The following is a 25,859-nucleotide window of genomic DNA, read 5'->3' on the forward strand; positions in this document are numbered from 1 at the left end:
TTACGCTTTTCTTAATATTAGTCTTTTTTAGCTGTTTATAAATGGGATATTCCAGAAACAAAGCATACGGAGCTTTTAAAACAAAGTTAGAAAAGGAAACTAGCTTTTCCTCATATGAGATGTTGCTTACGCTTTTCTTTAGTTATTCCAATTTTAAATCATACTAAGTAATGCCATAGCTGAAGCATCTACACTGATTTATCTGGGCAAAGACAGAACAGCTTGTATACTGCAGTATTATCTGACAAAACTAATAGGATGCCAGCATACATTTAGAAATCTAATAGCATTCCACTGTATATTTAGGAAATAAAGGCTAAAGAACAAAATATTTTTAGTATCATTTTATTCACCTAGAAACAAAGAGTCAAAAGTCACAGCATGGAAATTCATTTTATTTTGTAAACTCATTAAAAAGATGTCCATGTACAAAAGGAGGACATTTTAACAACATAAATGCAGACAAAAGAAATTATAAAAATTCAACACATTAATAAAAAGTTGAGTTTTTATTTTCTTTCTGCATAATTCCTTGCGTCTTCCACACCAGCCTGCACACAATCTTAAGTACAATTGTTAGAAACATGAAAATCCAAGAGGCTGAACATAAAACTATTTGCTCTGCTATAGGAATGTGTTACTGAAAGATACAAACCCTGTAGCATGTTAGCTAGAAGTAAGACACAAGACTGAAGGAATTGGCTGAAAGGCTTCTAAATTGTTATTGCGCATTCATCTTCTGAGAATTCAATCTCAGGTTTTTTTCTGCAAATATTTAGAATATTCTTTAGGGAAGTAACATCGTTAGGCTGAACAGTGGTTTGTCAAAAGATGTATGTTTCCATATTGTCCTAATACATCTAATGCAGATTCAAAACGAAAAACATTTCTGAAGTAAAAACTTTTCAGTCCCACCCAGCGTTCATTCTGCACCAAAATTTACAGCAGCGACATGAAAAGCTACTGTGACATATAACTCAGTCTTCAGTATTGGATACTCTTGACTGCAAGTTTGGACTTAAATCCTTGAGACACTATCAGTGAAAGGTCAAATATAAAACTACATTTCTTTTTAATCTGAGATAATCTGCAATTTAATCTGTCCCTGTTTCTCCCCCCCAAAATGACTCTCAGGATTCCAGATTTTTTTCTTGTAACCACTACTTGAAGTTTCCCTCAAATGTTTTCTTTCCTGTGTCCTCAATGTAGGCTTGAGACTGTTGAGTGTTTCTCTAGATCTGCTGTTCTTCACCAAGCAGAGTTCTTCAGTCTGGAACGATCCATGTCACATGTGACTCGTTATATTAATTTTCCAAGCGCAAGCGTCCCAACGTTCAAGAGTTAAGTAAACACCTCAAGGTTCACAAAGAGCAACTTGAATGCCTAAGATTTCATACGCTTCCGAGATTTGTGTTTGTCCTCCTCTAGGACGTAGTGCAAGAAACGAGCCCTGCCAACATAAGGCACTTACCTATGTTACACGAGAAGGGGCAGGGGAGAGAACTCTCGTAACATGCAAGTCTAGGAAGAGTCTCACTGGAGAAAACATAAGATCTCGCAGACTCGGGGTGCACTGCCACTTTATTGTGTGCTGCCGTAACAAAGTCTGCTCTGTAACAGTTATCAGATCCTTCCGTTGGCAGCCACTTCATTGATCTTCGCTTTTTGATGATCATATTTCACAGAAACAATAAGGAAAAGCAAGAGGGTTGCTCCTTGGATAGCAGCCAGCAAAAAAAAATAATAGTTTAATTGGCAGCCATTAATATTACCTAGAAAGAATTGGGGGGAAGAAAAAAAAGTTAATAAAGATTATACAAGAAAAAATGTCAATCCTTTCAAGCTTAAGCAGTGAAGACTTTTATGCAAAATATGGGCAAAACTTAACCAAATCCCATTTCCATCCAACAGCATAGTTTCATTTTTAATTATCCAGAGCAGAAGATGTAACTTCTGAGGAAGATGCACACAGCACAAGGATTGCTCTCTTTTGTGCTTCAATGCCTTAAAACAAGTCAGGTCCGTAAAGGAGCTGATACACTGTTACTATATGATTTCTTACTTAAAATAAATTGCTGGAAGTTCCTTCTACCACTGTAAGACCTTTGTGCAAACAAAGTCTATATACATAATAGCACTGGGCATGCTTCATGAGAGCCAAACGAATTTTGAAAGGCTAACTGGCTGATAATCTTTCTTTATTTCCCCTCTGCCTCTTTTTTTTTTTTAAGTCTGTTTTCTTATGCTGCAAAATTACAATGCTTTGCTGACTCAAGATAAAACAGCTAAAAACCTCAATATGTATTTCCATATATAATTTACTTTCTTCACAATGTAAGGAATAGACATCACTTATCAGTTTTTGAAGGAGACAACTCTTTTCAAAAGCAAAAGAAGAAATCGTCCCTGTGCTGTGGCCACAAAATGGACTTGAAAAAGAAATTTCTGCAAATAAAGCCCTGGATAGTAAGCTGTTCAGAAACAGCTCCCAGTGAAATGCAGAAGTCAGGGTGGAAGCAAAGCTACACTCATAGAGGCAAATAACTTAAAGCCTTTACCATTTTCACTAGATACATTTTTAAGGAGCCTGGAGCATACAATGTAGTGATAAGGCTTTAGTCAACGGAAAAAAAGAAAGTCTCTTGTTTTACAGCTTAATTGAAACTGGTAAATGTGATTTCTTCTGTGTTTTTTTCTTTTTTTGTACTACATATACTGAAGAGTCCCCTCCTGCAGCCTTTTTAGCCCTGCTGAACGCTACATGGTCTTTCTGTATCTGGAAGCCTGTACCTCCCTTCTCTACTAAGTCAAAGACAATATTAAAATAATTTAAAAATGAATGCTATTAAAGGAAAAATTTGGCAACTCTGTAGATATAAATAAAGGAATTACTGAGACTTTCTCTCTCAGACTTCCTTTGGAACAAAGTTTAGAATTCATGAAAACATACGTGGTTTCTTTTTGGTTCAATTCACCTTTAACATCCCCTCAAAGTTGTTATAACTTAGTGATTTCTACCACATTAAATAATGTTAAATTAAGAAAACTCATTGCTAAAACATTATTCCTGTATTAAAAAATGTGCGCTAACTATTGCTGTACTTCCAAGAACAATATATTGTGGCTCATTTCCAACATGTCACATGAGCCACAGCCAATTGGACCATTATGATTATCAAAAAGGTTTAGAAGACAGTAAAAACAGTGAAGTATACATTGATCCCAACAGGCTATAAATGTTCAGATTAAATTACTTTAATTACTGAAACTTAAGATCCAATTAAATGAACTTGCAATAAAATTAAACAGAGTCTTTCCTTGACATTTAAAATACAATATACATGTGAATCTCCATTTCAAGAGCAGACGTGTTTAAAGAGTAGTGATTATCCTTTATGAGATGGGATATTAAACCCATGAAATCTCAGTTTTTGTAGAGAAGTAACAGTCATTTCAATGGCAGCAACCAACACTGAACTGCCAGCAGAGTGAACTTTCTCGGTAGATATTGGGGACAGTCAGTTTCCTCAAATGACACCATGAGTTAGCACAAATACCAGAAGCTTGGTGCACGTGCTTATAGTTATACAGCATCTACGGAAAAATTCAGCAGTCATTCGTTCATAAAGACTCCTCTTTACAAGTCCTGCCCTGGAAGACCTAAGTCAATTTTAGATGTGAATTTGCTAACTTTCCATAACATTATAACAAATGAAAATCGAGTTAGAAACAGTTACTGATATAAATATTTAAAACAGTAGCTACTATGGATACTACAGATCAAGACCACCCACGGAGTGCTGCAGCCTTCAGCCTGACATACAGCTGCTGAGAAGGCTCAATGCTGTATTGTGTCTTTGAACTAAGAAAGGTAGAAATCCCAGTTCTGACAGCTGTCCGAAGGACAATCCACTGAGCTGACCAGCTTATTCAAAAGAGATGACCAGTGAGTCATGAAAGGTAACATCTTCCAGTTCTAGCCAACTCTGGATATATTTATCACAACTTAAGTATTTTACAGAGGGAATATGAGGCACTGTCTTCGCCTAGGCTGCAGCTGCTTCAGAAAACAAAGGCAAGAGCCTAAAAAAAGCACCATCAAATATCCAAAGGCAAGAGCCTAAAAAAAGTACCATCAAATATCACATATATTAATTGGAAAATTACAGAATTGCAGAAAAAAATGCTCTTCTAATTTTGAAATTGACTGGGGAAAAAAAGTCTCAACGTGATTAAATTTTCACTTGGTGAGCTCACAAGGCTACTTGTCACCTTTTGCAGTTTTTTTAAAGAACAACTTAATGCCACAAGTTGTCATCTTTGATTTAAATGTGCTGTTGCAGACAACACTGCTTTTTAGTTAGCATGCAAATCAAGTTTAAATGGCAAATTCTTTCATACCAAATTTAAAGTAAGCTTAGGCTGTACTTTTAAGCCACGTATACACAGTAGGTCTGGCATACATTTTAACTTTTCATGCTCCTTCTGTTGGAACTCATTAGCCCATTGATGATGGTATGATCTTCTGAAATTCCCAAGGTGCCACCTACTGGTGCCAATAATTATTTTTAACTTCAACTGGCAATAAAAAGCAGACAATATGTTGGACTTTTTAAAAAGAGTATAAATAGCTAGCAGACAGAAATGCAAAATTAACTCATGGTAATTTTGGTGAAGTCTCTTGAAACTAGGAAGCTGAATAGTGACTAAGAGAGATGGGTACATTTTACTCCCCACAACTGCAGAAAGTAATTTCAGTACTTTACATGAAATATATTCTTCTTCCACACATAATTTAAATATTTTGTATTAAAATAAAAAAAATTTCTAAGTATTATCTAGTGATGAAATGCAGTTAGCAGCTGAGCAAGTAATTGACAGGCCTTACAGAGGCAAAATACTACATGCCTATTTTCCATTCTTTCATGAGGGCAATGTATCATTTTGCACAGTCACGTTACTTCATCCTTACATGCACAATGAAACTGTCTTTAACAAAACAGTAGACAATTTTTAAAATAATAACTGTGCTAAGACTCAACAGTTCCACATGCTTGATGCTTAACTGCTTCTGACAAAGCCTTCTACTTCATAGACTATGAATACACTGAAAATAACTTACCAAAATCTGTGTGATTACTCATCCAGCCAATTTCTTTAATAGACACCAGTGCCAACAATCCAGAGCCAACGAATGATCCAATCCCCGAAAAGAAAAAGAACAGCCCCATAATAGCACTCTGCATAGATTTGGGAGCAGCTGAATATGCAAATTCTAAACCTGTATTAAAAGATAAAAAAATGCTATTGGAAGATCTAAGAAATAATAGTTGTTCATTCTAGTTTAGTGCTATACAAGTTACAGGTGTATACTATTTCTGGTATATTAATACTAGCCTTGGATTTCAGGAGACAGGGACTTGAGGTAGTGAATCCCTATCAGTTCCCAGTTCCCTCTATTTACTTTATGAACCCTGTTAAAAGTCATCAATATACCAACCCATTAAACGGACAACATTTGAGATGCGCAGTTTGATTTTATTAATATTACATGGGTAAAATCAAGAAATCTTCTGAGGCAGCATATTCATTTTTCTGTCTAAAATTATCCTCAAAGAAATTTATTAAACTAACTTCAACCTGGCAAGTTCTATGTCCCCCCTGGCACTTGTTCCTGTATTGCCTGGCTGTTGTGCAGCGCTCACAAAGCACACGGCATTCCCTGCTGAGAACAAAGTCCCCTGGAACTGAATGTCCCTCCTGCACCGACCACGAACATTTATCTCTCCCAGACTCAGTGTCTGTATCTCTGAATGTGCAGACAAGAGAAATTAATTGTAACTGGAAAGGCAGTAATTAGTTTTAATAGAATTTTGATCTCTGTGTGAGCTTTGAGAATTGCTTGCTAACACGCTCTTCTTAAGACTTGTAGAAATGGGACTTCAACTCTAAAACTATACTTACTCAAATTTCAACCAGTAAAACAAAGAAAAACATACCAGTGACAAAAATTTGAAAATCTGTGTTACTGAATTTGAGTACCAACAGAACACACTGGGTTAGGCTCTGCCTGGCAAAGACTAATGCCTATGATTAACTCTCCCTTTTAGAATAATACTCCTGTCAAAAATCAAATGGGATTATTCACAAGAGACAGTCAAATACATTCTGTGCAGCGCTTTTTCTCTGACAGGTGAAATGCTTGTTTCAAAACAGTCTGCTTCACACTGAAAATTAATGCTACCTCATCTAACATTCTTCTCAGTAAAGAGAGCGGTAAGAGACTTGAAAATGGCACAAATCTTATGACTTGCGTAATAAAGGTATGCTTTATTTACACCATTACCGGTGTTTGACTTCTGCTGCTCCAAACAGAGTCTAATAGAAACATACTGGCATTTCTTTTCACAAAAAGGCTTAATACTTCAAGCCAGACAGGTCGATGTGCCTGTTGTGAGGCTCTTTTTCCTTCGCAAAACATCAGAACAGGCCAACAGCAACCTGTCTGTACTTCCAGACAGGAACTGAAACATTCTCTGTGCAACTCAGCCGTGTGGGTTCCTGTAAACACCAACCCTTAGAAGAGAATCGCTACAGACATGGAGAGAGATCTGCAAATGGGGAAGGGGGGGCAAAATTATATTTGAGAATTTAGAACTCAAATTTGTTTCCTAGGTTTTGCCACTAATAAAACAATTTGGATTTTTGAAGGAGTATTTATCTGGCCAATCTCACTTAAAAAAAGAAAAGAAAAAAAAAAAGCAGCAGTAGACTATTCTCAGGATACAGTAGCTTGTTTTGTAACCTCTTGTTAAGTTACCATAGCTGCTGCAAGTCTCCAGAGTACCAGCCATTACCAGGCTTTTGTACATTCTGTACAAGTTAAGCTCAAGCATGTTACATGAAAGCATCTGGCCCATTGCTTCTCTTGTTTATTTTACAGATATACTGGATGCGAGTGTTACTGCTGGAAACAGATCTTAAGGCTCATACAAAACCCAAAATGGGTGGAACACTGCACTTTTTGCAAAAAAATAAGGCATGTTTCTAAACTTGAATAATGTTTCCAACAGCCCGAATATTTAATCTGGCATAAAGAATATAAAATCTTTTCTTTGCCTTCAGAGATATTTTTGCCTGCTGGCAGCCATTGATAACGATTTCACGCTACCTCAAACAAGCTGTTCTGAAATGAAATTCTCTAGTTGGTGGTGTCGCGTGAGATTACGATTCCCAGTTAAATAAGGGTGCTTTAAGAGGATTGACAGAATAATACAAAAGATTAATGCAATGTGTGTCATCTTTTTAAAGGTACCTCAAGTGTAACTAATGTGGCTTAATAAGAGTATGCTTAGTTTTACAGTAAACAAAAAAGCAAGCATATGTCTCTGCTCTTAGGACATTTAGTCCCCTTTTGTTCATCATAAATATTTCCAAATCACTATTGTTTTGTAACCATTAACACTGCTTATTTTAAAGCTGAATTTCATAGCACAATAGATGCCTTTATCAACTTATAATATCAAATTGTTAAAAGTATACTCTATGAAATCTTGAAAGGCCTTCTTACTAAGAATTCAGTTTAGATAACAATTAGAAGGCAGGGAAAAAAGCTTTGTAAAACAAATAAAATGTAAGTGTAACACACAAAGCAATTAAGATCTGCATAGAATTTCTGGTCAAAGAAAGAAGCATTTGCATTTCTCCTAAAAAAACTGACCAACAGGTTTTGAAGTTATAAAGCTGTTGGTACAGACCCTGCAAGTGCAGAACAGAAGAGTATTCACATAAGAATAGTGTAAGCCTTAAAGACTTCTTACAAAGTCATCCACTAAAGAGCTGAAAAAAACAACCCTCAGTTTGGAGTTCAACAGAGGATGCATCAAGTCCTTGACCTTTCACGACCTGCAGACAGGTTTGTTATTTTTCCCTTGGGAATACCTATAAACTAGTAACAGTGCCTGACAAAGAAACAAGAATGTGTAAGAGGGAAGAAATTTACTTTTGCACGAAGACTTGCGTTTCTGATAAGTAATCTGTTTATCTCAGTCCAGATTTAATTGTCACAATCACTAAAGTTGTAACTAAATGTAACTCATTTTACTCTTTTGATAAAAATGCTAAATACAGCCTTAGTTTTAGTAAGTAATTCAATTAACAAGACTTCCATCTTGAGATTTTTGTATGTTAGGATTTGTGATGGCTACTGTTCACACATAATGAAATGTGTTGTACTATCGGACAGCAGTGACTATGCAGATACATCCTCTAGCAAAGGATATGTACCAAATGCACTGCCAAAGCGTACTTTCCATTTAAGAATCTAAAGTGTTCAGTGTCTTGGGACTCCTATCAGGTATCAGTGACCTCAGACCTTCAGCCATTCGCCACTTAATGGGTTCATCTCCAATACCAACTGCTGCACTACAAAACCTGAAGAACTAGGCTTTCAACTGGTGCAATACAGTAGGACCTTATTTCCAAATGTTGCATTTACTGTCAGAAGAGTTTGTGCTAGGTGCTGGTTTCCAGGTACATGCCCTGTGCATGCACAGAACTAACTGTTGGAGGACGCTGCATTCCCATTGCAAATGGGACACTCCCAGCAACCTGGTGTGAGACATCAACCTACCCTCCACCAGGAAGGAAAGAGTACATTAGTGGGGCATTTGAATGCAAACCACAAAACTACAAATACACACAAATCAAAGCCATATCTAAAAAGAATTCCTCTAACATACTGAATAACTAAAGTAGTTTAATATGTGATCGATACATCTAATTCTTCCAGTCACATGAAATCCCAGGCCAGAGAGCTAGAAGAAAAGCTTACAGCAAATGAGGAGATAGAAAAACAAAACAAAAAGCCGCACACCACCTTTTCTTCTACTTGCCAAGCAATCCAACCACCTTTGTTTTATTTCCTAACAACTGTGATGACATGTAACCAGAAACCTGATGGAGAAGTTCTCTGTTCCACTAAGAGGGGAACAAATGGGCCACCAGACAGCTTGGGCTACCGCCAACAGGACGTTAGAGAATCTTATTTGAATGCACTGGGCTTGCCCAGAGTGAGGAATGAAAGTAACCTCCTGCACGGGAAACGAAACCAGGAAATTCTGTTACAAGAAATCGAAGAAAAAAGACCTATATGTAATCCCAGTTTGAATGGATGATCTTCAAAGTTCAATATTCTGAAACAGTACTTCGACACATTAATAAGTAACTATAATTAAGCAAATACTAAATGATTTTTAAGTCAAGCCACTGGAGGAGTTCCAATCAGGGAACTCTGCATTCTGTTTAAGTAGGATCAGAATAGCTACTTCTGCGATCATGACTGGTTTCTTACTGGTAACTACGCATTGCTCCCAAGCACTAGGCATGCAAGCACTGTGCTAAGAGACTCACAGTACCCTTCCACTGTTTAATCACAGTACACCTGTGCTAGGCATAGCACAGTGACAACAGGTAAGTTGCCTGTGCTTTCCTCCTGCTAATGAGCCCTGTGTGTATATGAAACAGACCAGAAAATAACATTTTGTAGTTCTATTCACCCTCTCCTCCCACTTCACTTTCAGCTTAAAAATCAGTATAATCACACAGCTGTCCACGACACTACACAGAACAGCATTAAGAAATTTAAGATCTGCATTTGTTGAAAGGCAAGATTTTGAACAGTGTTTTGGTTTCCCTACTATCACACTGAAGTATTAAAACAACTATAGAAAAATTGATCTGTAAATAAAGCAGATGATACTGTATAAAAAATAGCTACTTCATTACTAATATTCACAAAAAAAGTAGTTTAAATTGAGCGTTACAAATGTTGTTATTTCAGGAGATGTAAAAACTCAAGTAATATGAATTTAAATTAGTGACAAATCTTTCTAAAGATGGTTCTTCCTTTTTCCCCTCAGAAAAGTGTTGACACTTACTAATTCACTTTCTAAATTGTGAGTTCAGTTTTTACGCCAAAAAAATTACAAAGCAGAAATTTTATTTGCAACACAGGGAAAGATTCAGAGGAAACAATACTGCATCAAAACTATTCTTTAAAATACAATATTGAAAGTGTATATTGTTTTCCATTAGGGCTTGCAAATATCCAATTCTAACTGGGTGACATGCAAATATTTTAAGTGTTGCTCTATTTGAAATTCAGTCTTGAAAACATACTTTCATATAAAAAATTTTCAAATGTGAAAGACAATTGTGTGCTTTGCCACTTATATGAAGTTATATGGTATAGTATTATATTTGGAAACATTAGAGCTTATTTATAATGATTTGAGAAGTAAATATTTCTTTTTTAAGAATCCATCATTTAGGACAGATGAGAAAGCAGATTTAAAACACACAAAGACTCTTACCTGCTATACTTGCAAATATTTCACTGAATCCAATCAGCACATATTGAGGAATCTGCCACCATATCGGCAAATCTGCAGCATGGTATGTAACATTTCCAATTGTCTGATTAATTGTTTTAACCTTTACAATTTTCAGTCTGTTGCTTTCCAGAATTCCTGCATTAAGGGGGGGGTAAAAAAGATTGACCTAAGATGCAAACATTGTTTCTTCATATTAAGAATTAAATTACATATTAAGAATTACATTACAATTCAGTCCTGCAGTGCAATTACAAACTATAAAACAGGAATATATATCTCCTTATTTCCTAACATAAAGCATTTCAGATTATTTTTGCTACTGTTACTTCAAGACATACAGTTCTGCCATAGAATTAGTGATTATATTCTTATTCAGTAGCAATAATTATAAGTACTTAAGCCTTTTCCAGATGGATTAGCTGAGAGCCTTCTCATACAAACTATGTTGTTGGGTTTTTTTAAAGAATCTCATTTTCTCAAACTACTACTTTGCAGTGTTAAACCACTGCACCTGCCACCACAGTATTAATAAACGAGAACCCATTTTCCTTATTGAAATGGCTACACTAGTCCTGTAGAACTATGAAAATCCTCTGTGAATATGATCATAACATTTATATGACACTTATCATCCCAAGAGATCCAAAAGCTCATTAGAGCTTGATTTACAAGCAATACATTGCATAGAAAGTACTTCATGTAGAATGAAAAATAGACATGATAATGTAAAATATAACCATTTTTAGCTTGCTCAACACAACAGTTTAGAGTAGAAAGTGAGTATCAAATAATGCTGTAGGGTTTTTGTTGAAGTTGCCCAGATTAAAGGATTTGCCGCACTGTTACATAAAATGCACAGAATAGCTAATAGTTAATAAAATTCCCCGCCTCACCCAAAAAGGACCTCTATAAAAGAATTCTCAATATTCTTGGAAATGAGGGGAATTTATTAATCACCAGTTCAGAGGAGCAAGAGTAAGTCAATGGCACTGCTACTTGTAATACATGTTATACACACACGGCCTCCCATTTTGTGCCTGTCCGTTTTGGTCTCTTTCTGCTTACTGAGCCAAGATCCCACCTAATCTTGGGGCACAAAACATCACTCCTCTTACATAAAAACCAAAATTGTACGAGATTTAGAAGACAGACATGATGCTTCATGGATATCATACTACGTACAAGTGATTACATCTGTTTCCTCACTTCTAGCTTTTTCTTTCCTAGAGGCAGCCAAAGGATGACATGGACATTTAATACGATGCTGACAGAACCTATTGACAGCACTTTTCATATAAACAAGCACAAGCCATTTTCAATGCCCAATGTAACATCTGTTCTCCTGTTTCTTCTGAGATCTATGACATACAAACCTTGAGGGGGCCAAGCAGATCCCCATGTCTCTCCTAAGTGAGTGTTCCAAGGGAAACGAGTGGTGTTTGCCAGAACACCTCCACACCACAACATGCAGCTTCTTATCAGTCCTGACCATGGTGAGGGACCCAAGCTGGGACCCAAAGCCCCTGTAGTCCCTATATGCATTCTGTAGGTGAGGCCATAACCGAACACATTCTAGAAACCACATGCTTAAGGGTAACGTTGCATTTCATTATTGTAGGGAGTTGGAACTCCAAAAACCAGACTGAGGGAGCACACACGAACAAGTGACTTCGAAAAGTACTTTGAAAAGGATGGAAAGCTGCATTTATATAATGGGTGTTTACTCATTCATAGCAGTCCAGAATCTCTTCAAGTACAAAATCTTGCAACAGCTCTACAGCCTAATCTCATGACACACGGAAAACAGAATTACTCAAGTTTGCTTAAATACTACCTTGAGGCCCCAAAATGTTTCTTAAAAAGTATGTTTTCCTTAGTAACATCTGTTTTTGAGGTAAAGACTGTTCTGAACTTAGTACCTTCTAGTGTCAAGCCACCACATTTTCTCTACCTTCATTTCTTTTCAGGTGACCACTTACCCATCTTATTTTTAAGTACTTTTCTTTAGCTCTTCAGCCACCTCAGTGCCCTCTGAACTGTGAAAAGCTGATGTCATTAAAATAAACCTGGATTTCTTGGTGTTTTAGTTTTAATACAGCTGACAAACATTTTAGAGTGGAACTTAACTAAAATGTAAACAAAGCAGTACAATCAGCTAAGAACTCAGACATAATTTCATTCATATGCATTCAACACAAAATTATGGCACCTCTAATGCTAACTAACATTAACATCTAGTGATCCTTAATGCCTCTGATATTCTTCTTAACGTAAGTAGATTTAGGAGGTGTTTAACCACACAGGAGCATAACTACAACATACCAAGCGTTGTCATAAATTTATCTTCAAGGCCAAGTACTTCAGAATCTAGAATCTATGAATTCTTTCTTAGACTTTGATAGACAAGCTTCAAGTTTAATCTTACAGTTTTACCAGTTAAAAGAATCTTAACTGCTTGCTACAATTGTTTAAACTCTATAAATGAAGTAGATTTTCCAGTTGAATAACCTTATATACTGCTGCTCAGAATTTATGATAAAATGCATGAAGCACTGCAGATGTTCATTAAATCTAATCAGTTGTATTCTCATGCAGTTTGTAAGGTATTTAAAATAATCCAAAAAAATCTAATAGGTAGCCTAAAGTAGCATCCACAACTAATGCCAGTTAGATAAGTAAGTTAAAATGGAAAGATGGCACACAAAAAATTATTAAGATACTTCCAAGACTGCAAGTTAAGACATTAACAGATTCATACTTTTAAGATGTTAATCAATGTCTACCTCTAGGCAGAAATGGTGGGAATTAATGTTGTATTTTAAGAATATTAAAATATGGCTTCTATAACTAACATTTAATGAGAAAATTAAAATTTTATGAAACACAAACCAACAGAAGCTTTCCACCCTGCTAAAATAAACAGAGTTTCCTATGCCCCAAATTTGTTGCAACTGAAGCTCTTAAATTCATGCTATGGTGAAGGGATGTTAAGTTAGTCCAAAGGTTAAACTTTCCAACCAGATTGCAGATAACCACCCGAAGAATTTACCTTCTCAGTTTCTACTGTGGAAGAGTTAGGAGAGGCTCAAACAACAAAATTGTGTGTTACATTTGTAGGTGAATAGAAAACAAGTAGTTGAAATTTTTAAGAGTTCTGCTATGCGAACCCATTCCCCAACTCAGCTATCGTAGCTCAATAAGCTTTTTTCCCCCAGTACTAATGAAGACAGATATTGCTGGGTTTGAACTCACTTATATGTGAGCCAGCAGGTTCTATTTAAAGACCTGACATTTAACTGTTCTACATCATCTTCTTTTGCTGGTAGCAGTGTCCTAAGTTAACATGGAATAAGAGAAAAATTCCTATTTTAAATTTAAATGACTTTGCTTTAAGAGCTTTACTTGCCCACACACAAAGTGACCTTGGCCTAATAAGGCAATTATCTCTCTCATTGAAAGAAATCTTAATAGCCATATAAAGTGTCCCTCTCTAAAATATAGGAGATTACAAGTGCTGAAATTAATTTATTTAATGCTATAATGCTTTATCAATATGTTCATTACAGTGATACTAGGTGAAGGCTATAGGTTCTATGAAGCATTGCTCAGAGATGTTCAGTTCCATATCAGCAGTGCTTAACAACTTTAAATCATCTCAAAAGCAGCTGATTTATGGTTTGAACAGAGTTGTCATCTTTTTCCTTTCATGCTACAGCTAAGCTATTTTACACTACGGTAATTCCCAAACATTAGGGAACATTAAGATGGGGAGAAAAAAACCAAAGTGTGAGGAAATTCTTGTTCAGCTATAACCTAACTTCATTGTTTCAGATAAAGTGAAATTTTACCTAAAATTCTTTCCCTGCTTTAATACTTGGAAGTCAAATTATATGAAGGAACATACTTATTTCTGAACTAATTTGTTTTTCAAGGTAAATAAATTTTCAGCTTCAAGATAAATTGTTAATAAATCAAACAACATGGACCTCAACAATACCATAAAGATTATTTTAAGAGGATTAACAGCCTTATACCCAAACACTGGACACTTTGTTCAGACAACCTAAACACTGATCATGAAGCTAAGGCATTTGTTGAGAAAATACAGTCAGAAGACAAATAGTTCTCCTCTACCAAGCATACGAGAAAGTAACACTGTATATGAAAACCTTAATTGACAATTGGTTTTAAAAGGTATACTCAAAGTCTATTGCAGGCAGGCAAAATGGTCCAATTTTATTTCAAACATTCAAAACAGTAAGTTTTTGGATCAAGTATCTTTCATTGTGGGAAATACAGTCATGCAGTTGCATTGTAACTATCCCATGGAAAAGACTTCTCAATAATCTCAAATTAAAGATTTCACAAAGGTGGTTTTTTTAAATGCTATTGCAAGTAGCTGAATAAATAACTATGGAAGTAGATCTCAAAGTTGTTTTCTTACCTGCAGCAAATGCAGAACACATTACAAAGAACATTCCAACTGCAATCCTCTTCAGTGAGGATGGGAGCAAGCCATTCCTCTTTAAAATGGGGTCCACCAATTTATCTTTTAAGGGTATTAGGATCAGAATAAGTACTGCATCAAACATAGTCAACCAGGCTGCTGGAAACTGAAAAGATAAGATGACTTAAGTTAGCAATTTCCTACTTAAGGGTTGATTTTTCCTATTATTTTACAAAGGAAAAAATATTTTTGATGGAAGACTGAGATCCAAAATAAACCACAGTGTACTGATAGCTACTGTGAAAAGAAAAATAAAGAGTATGTAAAAGCTGAGGAAAACCATCAGCTACTCAGGTTTTCCTTTAATTTGGCAGTTCCTAATTCTCTTAGCTCAGAAGCACAAATGCTTCCTCACTGTATAACTATAGTGGCGAATATATACTATGCTCTATATAATCTATAATAATATAGAACACTATAGATGCACCTTCAGCTGGGCTGAGGTGGGTGTTGGGTGGGTTTTTCTGTTTTGCTTTGTTGGATTTGGTTTTGGGTTTTTTTTGGGGGGTGGGTGGGTGTAGGAGCTTTCCAGTGGGACTGAACAATGTCAAGTGCCCAGAGAAAAAAGGTTCTTTTCAAAAAAGCAAATACTACATATTGTTCCAAAGAAAACCAGGAATAAAAAAATTACTGGGCCAATGAAGAGAGTACTCTAAGAAAACAAAATGTAGAACTCAGCAAAGATGTTTTGCAAATTTTTTTTAGGACCTTACTCAATATTTTTTTTTGTTAAAATAAAAGTTAACTATCTAACTAAAACTGTACAAATTCCTTTTGAAAGATGAGGAAGCCATTAGCATCATCGCAACGTGAGGTTTTCTGCATGCATCCTGAAATGCATTTAATGGGAAAAAATCACTATCCTTTGGGAGCTTTTCTACAGTTGAGATGTTTTTAGTCATAGAACACCTGTCTGAGGAATGATTGATTAAGCCACTCAAACCTAGTAAACAAAATTGTGCAGACTATTTAAGTGAATATACCCCAAGATACATTTTTAAAAGCATTCAAAGTCAGTATTAATGGCATGCAAATCATGATTTAATGCAGTTAAATAGTCCCTATTATTTTGCTTTCAGTGATATACACTAGTCTGACAGAATTAAAATGTTTTTTTCTGCTTCAGTCATGAAAAACATTTAATAGCCAGGTTCTATAGATCTTCTATTATTAGGCTTAGAACTTTCAGAATTATGGCACAGAACAGTAGAAACAGAGTTTACTAACGTAATACAAAATTCAATTAAAATTAAACTACACTTGTCAAATGAACAAAGAGAATGGTGTAACACTTGCATCCTTTCTCATTTGCAAGACTCAGTAATTGGCAGTAAGATTCCCATCTGTATGAACGAGACAATTTCTACCAAGCTTACTAATATTTAGCCTGTGTTCTGAGCTAACAAACCAAGACAGCACAGGAAGATTTATAAAAATATTCTGGTTTGGGAATATTTTTTAAAATTGCATTTAGAACAACGTGATACTGTACTGTGCATTGCACTGACTCTTTGACCCAAAATACAAGCACGGCTTGAACTATGCGTTTCTGATGCAGATTTAGTTTTTGATACTAAACTGTTTCCCTGTGTGTGTAAACTCAAGGTTAGAATAGATGAATATTTTTCTAGAGGTTACGCAGGATGACCAAGGGGCCTGTGACAATCTGAAGTTACATCCACAGTAAGAGGAAGACAGCCACGTTCCCTTGAGGCTGCAAATCTCAACCACTGCAAGAATCTCCATAACCCAAGCCCTGAGCCTCTTAACATGGGGGGGGGGGGGGGGGGGGGGGCATCCATCCCTCATTCCAGATGAGAACCCCATTTCACTGTCCGGTTGTAAGAACTCCAGTATGGCTGTGACGATGACACACTGCAAAAACAAAGACTTAGCAAAATGTGAACCTTTAGTTCTGCATAAGCGAAGCCGGAGTTGGCACTTTCACAGGAGTTTGAGCCAGTGCACCAAGTCTTCGACTGACATCAAGCCGTGTCCACACACGGCTTTGTCAAAATCCCCAGCTAGCCTGAGCATATGTATGTGGCACATTTTTAGCACTCTGCACGCAGATACGTTGTGACAACAGTAATTAGAAGTACTACGGCTTTCTTGCTGTGCATGACAGTTGCCATTGCAGTTCTCTAAGGAACCCTGGCAAATGCTTTCTGGTTCATGGTTTGTTGACCCCAAGAAGTTATGATGATGATGATGGTAAAACTCAATTCACCCCAACCTCTACTTAATATTTCCCAGGCATTTCAAGATCATAGACTTGAAAATGGAATAAGCTGGTTTAGCTATATAAAAATACTCAGCAGTTTGATACATAAGGTTATGTACATTGCTTAGCAAACTTCACATACTTCGAAAAATGCACCATGACTTCTGCCGAGTCAAACTCTTGCTTATTTTGAAATATTTAGCAATTTAAAACTGTCAATATCCCTCCCTCTCCCACTCACCTTTTCATTTGCTTCAAATATCACATCAGCATTAACCTATGTAACAGTTTGTACAAAGACTGATTTGTGTAATTAAGAGTCAAGGATGTAGGAATGTTTTATCATTGCTGAATCTGGTAAGACAGAAGAATAATACCAAACGCCTCTGGCACTGCTGTATTTCATACAAGCAATCACTTGGTTTTTTTTTTTTGTTTAAAATGTATGGTTTTCCATTTTCTACTCTATCAGGAGCCTGCAAATTAAAAGGGCATACACATATTTCACTCTTTTCAAATCAAGAGGTAGTAAGACTTTATTATTATTGGGCAGAGGTGCTAAAAGAACTTAAGGAAAACCTAGACCTAGTAAGGTACAATGTTTTTCATGTAAAACATTGCAGTACCACTCCTTTTCTTAATTACCACAAATAATTTTCATTTGGAGCAATCAAACAAGTCAGAATCACTTTCAAAGATACTACCCATATAACGCAGATTGCAGGTCAGCATCCTTCAGGTAAACCACATACCAATGAAGACAGCAAAAATCTAATTAATTTGACTTACGCTGTTAATGCTGATAGATCACAGCAAAGTATTTCAAAATAAGACAAGAACAACACAACAGATGTGCTGCAGAGAAAGGAGCCAGTCAGTTAAGCAAGACAGAAAAAAATTATTTAGAAGTATCAAGAGAGACTAGGATCATTGTTCCGTTGTCCCTGCCTTAAATTCTGCGTATTTTAACTAAACACTAAAGCCAGGTAACTAACTTTTAAAGGCACACTTTTAAATTAGACAAAGTGGCTACATGGCATGAGTGGTATTTTAAAGTCTTTTCAGCAACACCAATGAAAGCTTTTTGCTTTTTTTTTTTTTAACTAATCTAAACATAATGCTCTACTTACAACTTGAAAACAACTCTAATGCCCAAAAAAGGTGGTGAGGGAAGCTCAGGTTGATAAACAAAGCTCCATGTTAATTTCTATACAATAAATATTAAGACTGACAATATTTTTAATTTTCAGACTGACACTGAAGTCTTGTGTGCACTTTGTTAGAAAAAAGAAAATCCACTTCTCTAGTCCAACGACGACAATGTTCTAACAAGAGTCACATAGTTCATAATAACAGAAAAAAATTAAGAGTCTCCTCTCATACTCAAGCAATAAAGAAAAGTAAAAAGCTCAAAGAAAAGAGCAAATGTAAATGTACTAACCTGTATTAAAGTAAAACTAGGTATATATATATATTAGGTGTATATATATATAAGGTATATATAACACAATTACCCTGAATATGGTCCACAATTAAAATTGATGCAACTAAAACAGAAGCCTCAGACTAATTAGGATTTTGAAATAAGAAAATATATTATTTTTAAATGAACATGGAACTCAAACACCACAAAACGGAACCCTGAAGTTAAAGTGGCAATGGCTTTCTGTCCCCAAAAGCTATGCAAAAAAAAAAAAATCCACAAAGAACCCAGTCGTGGAAATTTGCTTTAGATTCTTTTGTTGACAGCACGCATTTAACTGAAAAAGTCAAACTACTCTTTCTTTATAGTTTTTTTAACTGTATAAAACTAAGTAACTATCATTTGGTTGGTTTAGAAGTCTTACTTAGCCAGTATGACTATATCTATATCTATGTTTCATGTATTTATATATATATATATATATATATTTTAGAAACTTCCATTAAGCCTTTGGCTGTGATTCAGAAGCAGCTCAGTTTTCAGACAAGTTCAAAGAAAAATAAAACACCAGCATTTTGTATTTTAGATCTGTATAAAAAAGACTGAAGCCATTCTGTCTTACTGATATTAATCTGAAATAAAACAGAAGAAACTTGATTTTAAAAGAACATTTTAGTAAGCCTGTTAACAACTTACATTCACACTTTTCGTTTCTATTCCTCAGTACCATTTCTGCAATTACATGATGCTAGCCTTTCTTGAAAAACATTGATTGAACAACTTCCTTCAATATGCTAAACTGAATCAAGGTAAAATGAATACTGATTAAGCAGTATAAAGTTACAAATGTATCTCAGATTCCAAATTTGCAAATACTAATGTTTCAGTTCAGTATGGGTATTCCTCCTGAGTTTTTAGGAATGCTTGTGTACTACTTATGACTTTGAAAACTTAGGGCATAGAGATTTATAAGCTTTCTTCAAAGATCGTACTTTTTCTACTGAAGGATAAAGACATTCTTAATTAAAGCAGTGAAAGTTACCTAAATACATTCAAAACAGGATGGTGTGAACTCCATACACAGGTAGCTGTGCCAAAATCTCTGTACTATGTGTCATGCTTCTAAATGCGCCATGTCTGTGGCTATCGATTCCCCTTAACTTTCTGGAATTTTTGTACCATACTTACCCATTTTGCATTTCAACTAAAGAAAAAATACTTTTCACTTGCTTTGCCCTGCTTACCGTATGAATTGAGTTGGTGTCGTTTGATATTTCAGGAATTTTCAGATGGAGACTTTGCAACACATATGTTGTCTGCATCTAGCATTAGGAAAGATAAGTTGTGATTACTTGAACAAGATAGTACTAAGAGCAAGGTATTTTTACATTTTTAATAATTAACAAAGATTATACCAGAGGTAAAGTGTTAATATAGCAAAACAAAAAGAACTGTTGTTAGAACATGTCAAGATTTTTTAACCTTTACATTTATTTTTATTAAAAACACAAAGCATCACTCATGTGACTTTCAAAACAATTTCTGCATATCTTCCCTCAAAAACCTACCTGCCATCCTGTTTCATCTCATTAAGACAGAAAAAACAGAAAGGAAGTAATTAAAATGAAATCTAGACCACTTACCCTGATCTATCTGAATCAAATGCAAGATGAAACAGAGCGCAGCATTTAAGATACGTTAATTTGTACAACTGTTAGTTTTAACTATCATTTTAATGCTTTTGGTTTTTTTTTTATTATTAAGTCAAAATATTATTTGGAAGTATTCTTAGTAGCCATTATTCATCTCTCAGCTTCGGGGTAGAGTTTCATATTTATGAAAGCCCCCAGAAAAATGTGAAATTAGACACTTTGGCATACTGGTAAGCTAATACAGCTTTCCACAACAATTTTATCTAGGAAATAAAAAAATTCATAAGCAGCTACCATCACATAGTATTGGTTTTGTTAACATAATATTACTTAAATGACTCCTGAGATGCAACCCAGGTGTGTGAAAGACAAGTAGTTGACAGTATTGAACGCACGGGTATTAAACGAGTCAAACTGTCAATACTAGAGTTCTGAAAAATCCTTTTCAATATTAATCTTCTTTAGAATCACAGCTACTGAACACCAACTGTGACAGACCTCATGGAACAGTTTCCCCTTGAAGCTTTTCTATGTTTCCTCCTGGCAGCTGATCTGGGGGGTAGTTTTCAGACAGGAGTTAGATTAGTAACACAGACTCAGAACTGCAACTGAACGCTAGTGTCCTAAGACCTTTCAACTGCAACTGGGAGAAGAGGAAATTATGGCCTTAAATTAAAAGTGATGTTTTTTAGATGCGTAAAATAAAAATGTAACCGTTTGGAACTACTCACTTGAAAATACACTGTCCAGTAAGGTATTAAAGCCAAAAAGACAGGGATAATCTTGACAAGAGCTTTCACATCTTCTACTTTATCTTCTCTGAACGGGCCCCCACGAGACAACTTGGCCATCTCAAACAGGCTTTGCTTGCGAGGTTGCTGAAGTATTCCCTGGCCTTCACTTTTGAAAAGAATTTGAAACGTTTAGTTAAACAACAACAAAAACTGACACAACTGGCAAACTTGTGACACTTCGTTATACAGAAACTCATGCCTTTCAAAAATGAGTTAGCTATTCCTGTAAAATACAGCAAAACTAGGCCAGAATGAGTCATCAGCAGATGAAAGCACAAGCTGAAAACTTCCATTATAAAGGTTTCCTTATTTCCCATTCTCCCACCACCACACACAAATATAAATTATATATTCTGCAATATGCTGAACTTAAGAAACAGTATCACAAAATACAGGTTATTCTGATTCATTAAACTGATTTGCAATGTGAATATACGAAAGCCCTTGCAGAGGAGGCACTTGACATCTCTTATCATCACTGACTAAATTCAGCCACCAGTATTCCATGGGTATCTCTTAAGAGGGGAATAACCATCCAGAAAGCAAAAAGCCAATGTATGTTTTGGCTGCCATCAAGCCAGTTACGACACTAAATACAGATGACATGTTTTTCAAAGTAGAAGTTAAACATATGTAGCAGAGAAGAAAGTAGAAAGTTAACTAACGCTTAAAACCAGCACACTTAGGTTACATTACACTTCCAGAAACTGAACTGTCAAGTCACAGCACTCAATTGACAACAGCTGATGATCTTGCAGCATGGAGATCAGTGATCTCAAAACTCTTTTATCCCAGAACTCCCAGAAAGCACCTCCATTACGCCAATTTTCCAGTTTCAGTTCTCAAAGCAAAACTGCATATTCTAGTGTATTCTCTAGGGTGACTTACTGCCAGCTAGTTCGAACTAACCCGTTCCAACTCTTAGGCCGATGCACTGAATTCAGACTATACAAAAGAGCTCATTACAAACCTATTAGTTGAATGTTCCACATGTCTTTTTCTTGAGCAACAAGAATATGCGAGAATTTTAAACATGTCTGTGAAGGCACTACCATCAGGCGGTTTTGTGATGAAGAAACTCTGACCACATAAGAAAACCATGAATGAAATCCCAATGCAAACTGTTGGGATACTATATCCAATAACAAAGCTCACATTCTGTTGAATGTATGCAATGCCTCCCAGAGAGAGAATAGCTCCCAAATTAATGCTCCAATAAAACCAATTAAAAAATCTTCTTGTGGCTTCTGGACCCCGATCTTTGACCTGGAAAAGATTAAAAACAAGTCATTTAATTTCTGAATTCTGATAAACAGGCTTAATTTTCTTCAATCAAGTTCAATGCACTGAAGGGTGTAGGTTTAATTTAGTGTCATACTGAAATGATTGAAGTGTTTTGGGCTTAGCGTGGTATTTGATGAAATGACACCTTACTGAGCTACCCCATTACATCAGTGACCTTCTAGAAGTTCAGCACAGGGATAGAAAAGTCATACAATACTAAACTACATCGTTTTCCCATAGAGTTCATTATTATTTCTACTGCACTGTCTCTCATTTGATCATTTCTCTAGACAAAGATCACTCAGATTAATGTCCCATAGTCCACAGAAGTGGACTTTTTTTTTAGTAAAAAAAAGTTAAGCTACCCAAAAATTAATTTGGGTATAAATAAATACTATTAATAGTATTGCAACAATTTCTTCTTCCAACTGTGTATGCAAAATAGTTAATCATATTCCGTTTTCTAAGCCTCAAATGACTACTTGGTAATTTAAGCAGACATTTAAATTTTAATACAGTCCTAATGCCTCTCATCAGAACATAAACTGAACACTTGCCATTCTGACCTTTAAAAAAATGAAATAATTACATTTGGGTTGCTTGAGGTGTCACAAGATCCCAGTAAACATTTACTCCTATGTTAGGTCAGCACTAGTTCACAGTGCTCTTTTTCTGCTTGAAGCTTTCAGCGTCTTTCAGAAGCTTTCAGTGAAAGTAAAGACATCCCTGGTTTACAGAATTACCCTGTACAGTTTTCAGCATCACTCTTTATTTTGTATTGCCTACCATAAGTCACCCCATGTTTTGCAATTAAGTCACAGGAACCCAGCATCACTCATAATGTGTGATGTAGGAGAAATTATGCAAGCTAAAATTTGAAATACATTAAAAAGATCAACTAGTCTGTAGAAGAATTCATAATACCATACTTGTCACTGTTTTATAACTGAAAGGCCATTAACAACGACTAGCAAGTCAGTGCCATGCACCAGTCTTGCTGAGTCAGTTGCTCTTGATTTCTAATTGCAAGTTTCCCTTCCTCATCTGTCAGATCTTCAAAAAAATCTGTGTCTAGTCTGCCAATAAAAAAAGCAAGCTATGTCTTGAAGTAAGTTTTTAGCATTGTCAGTTCTGATTTACAGCTTCAAGTTTCTCAGTGGTGCAAACACCCATCAGTATCATTTAACCAAGCCTAACAAAAAAAAAAATCCAGGCATCTATTCCAGTGCATGGTTAATAGCATTGTTAGGCATTCAGGTGGGGCTGTTAGCATGTCAAATACAATCTTGAAGCCTAAATCCAAGAAATTCTCCCTTTCCAGTTTCAACTTGGTACCCATTTTGTAATTTTAACAGTCATCACCTGCAGTAACATATCAAGCTAGGAATTCCTTCTAAACCCTAAGTGGCAACAAATCATTGTATCGTAAACACAATGCTCCACTTATATGAAGAGTTAGCAATCTATTTTAGAGAGTTTCCATTACTTCATCATAAAATCTCAGTTTTCTTATGATTTCTGCAAGGAGGATGCTTCCCACTCTTCCTACAAATGACCTTGTTCACGTCTATGCAAAGAAAAGCTGGCAGACAAAACTGAACTTCGATACAGGTAAGAACAGGGCAAGAACAGGGCAAGCACAGCACAGTGCTTCTATCGAGTATTATCCGAGCCTCCAACCATTAGCTCCTGAGAAACTTCATGAACGAAGGATGTCTTCTGTCTACTTAACAAATGCTGCAGGTCTCCCCTCCATGAACTTGTCTAGTCTGCCTCTGAACCCAGGTCAGCTTTTAAATCCGTAACATCCTGTGGCAAAGAGTTCCCCAGCTAATTATACAGTGGGGAGAACCACCTCCGTCTGTCTGTTTTGAACCTGCCCTGTACCAGCCCCACTCGTTTTACCATGTTCCAGAAAACAACAGAAGACAACAGCTTCATCCCACCCCTGGTCCAGTTCTGCCTCTCTCCCCCAGCCACTACTTCCACAAACCGTCATATCTTCCTTCCAGCTGCCTTTTCTGAGAGACAGAGTTGCAGACTGTTTCCTGATTCCTTGCATGGAAACTACTGACATGTCCATGGCCCTTCCCTGAAACTGCCATCTCCAGTATCCTTTTTGAAACAGGGACCAAAAAGGAATGCAATGTTCAAAGGACAGACCCACCAGAGGCTTACAATTAAAATAATCCATTTTCTGCTTCTTTGTCAAGGTATATATAGCCTAAAAATCACATCACAGCCACATCTGAAATGCCACTATAGCATTTCATTTACAAACATTAATAATATAATAAAAATTGCACTGAACTAGCTGGTGGAATATCTTGTCAAAGCGGAACAGCCATGAAGATTTCTTACCAAAGCCAGAAAACAAGTGTTAAAAGGCAATCCTTGTAGTTCCTTTCAAGCACTACGTCAGCTGCCCAAAATACAAGCTATATTACATTTACAGCAGACGACTCAAGGTTTCCCCTTTCTAACTATTACTTGAGTTGTGTGACAGCACAAAATAGATCGGTTTATCCTCTTCATAAGTACACACTACATTTTAATAAGGAACCAAGAGGAAAACCATGTTGGAATTTTATTATTTTACTTTTATCAGGGACAAGTATTTTTCTCAAAACTGCACAATGTCTCCTTTCCCCCCTTATGCTTACATTATTTTCAATCATCCAAGCAGAAAGGAAAATCTATCACTCTCTCGGCTCAATTTCATCTGTGCTCAAGCACACACTCTCCTTGTGGTACCAGCACCACCAGCTTCATTATATTCTTAATGTCCTACCAGCAACTGCAGCAGGAAAACTCTGCACATAAATGGTACAAGTATGGTGTGGGTCCTGGCTCGAACCTGTCCTGTGGGCTAAGGGTTCCACATCCCTGCAGTAAAGGTCAAAATAGGTATGTTTACAAGATTCTGCCCCCATCACAACAAAATCTAAAAGGTATGAAAAAGGTAACCTTCTTACATTTATCACGTTTTAGTCAAACTCCTTACAACAGGAAAATGCAAACAGTAGCAGCAAAATGCCATGGCTAGCGTGCAAGGCTTCCTATCAGCAAATGCAAACACTGTAGTAACACTGTTTCAAAGGTGCCCTAACTTGAATGAATATTAGCAAGTATCTAATACACACAACTTATATGCTCAAGATAACACATTGTTTTGCATATCAGCCCAGATTGAGACATTTTCCACAAAATTTAGCAGAGTTGGACAGCTGTCACTTATTTAGATCAACTCTCACTGCAAAATATCCTACCTTGAGTCTCCAGTTCACTAGTCTGCATTCCTCAATCTTGCACAGCTTTTTTCCCTACTAAATGGGATACCACATCATTCTCCAAGAACACTAAGGAACACTCCAGTAGTGCTTCTACTTCAACAAAAATACAGAATGACCTACTGTACCATACAAGGAGCATCCCAATTGCCCCAGATTTTCCACTTTTAAACCATAAGTTTAATAAAATCGTTTTAATTTTTTTTTAAATTACATTTTTAAACCATAAGCTTAATTAAACCATTTTAATTAAAAAAAAAAAACACACCCAACCAAACTAAACCCCGAAAG

General features: G+C 36.1%; 1 protein-coding gene across 1 annotated transcript in view; it reads right to left on the reverse strand.

Moving 5' to 3' along the window:
• Positions 1 to 374: 374 nt before the first annotated feature.
• The window catches only part of SLC15A4 (solute carrier family 15 member 4), a 30,671-nt gene continuing 5,186 nt past the window's right edge, over positions 375 to 25,859 (reverse strand). The window contains exons 2-8 of the mRNA XM_040611388.1: positions 21,965 to 22,260; positions 20,932 to 21,100; positions 19,793 to 19,870; positions 14,839 to 15,007; positions 10,374 to 10,529; positions 5,123 to 5,281; positions 375 to 1,772 (exon numbers count right to left, since the gene is read on the reverse strand). Coding sequence (XP_040467322.1) covers positions 1,624 to 1,772; positions 5,123 to 5,281; positions 10,374 to 10,529; positions 14,839 to 15,007; positions 19,793 to 19,870; positions 20,932 to 21,100; positions 21,965 to 22,260 — 1,176 coding nt within the window. The 3' untranslated portion in view covers positions 375 to 1,623. The remainder of the gene's footprint in view (positions 1,773 to 5,122; positions 5,282 to 10,373; positions 10,530 to 14,838; positions 15,008 to 19,792; positions 19,871 to 20,931; positions 21,101 to 21,964; positions 22,261 to 25,859) is intronic.

Source organism: Falco naumanni, chromosome 1 (assembly GCF_017639655.2).
Source record: "Falco naumanni isolate bFalNau1 chromosome 1, bFalNau1.pat, whole genome shotgun sequence".
Classification (NCBI taxonomy): domain Eukaryota; kingdom Metazoa; phylum Chordata; class Aves; order Falconiformes; family Falconidae; genus Falco; species Falco naumanni.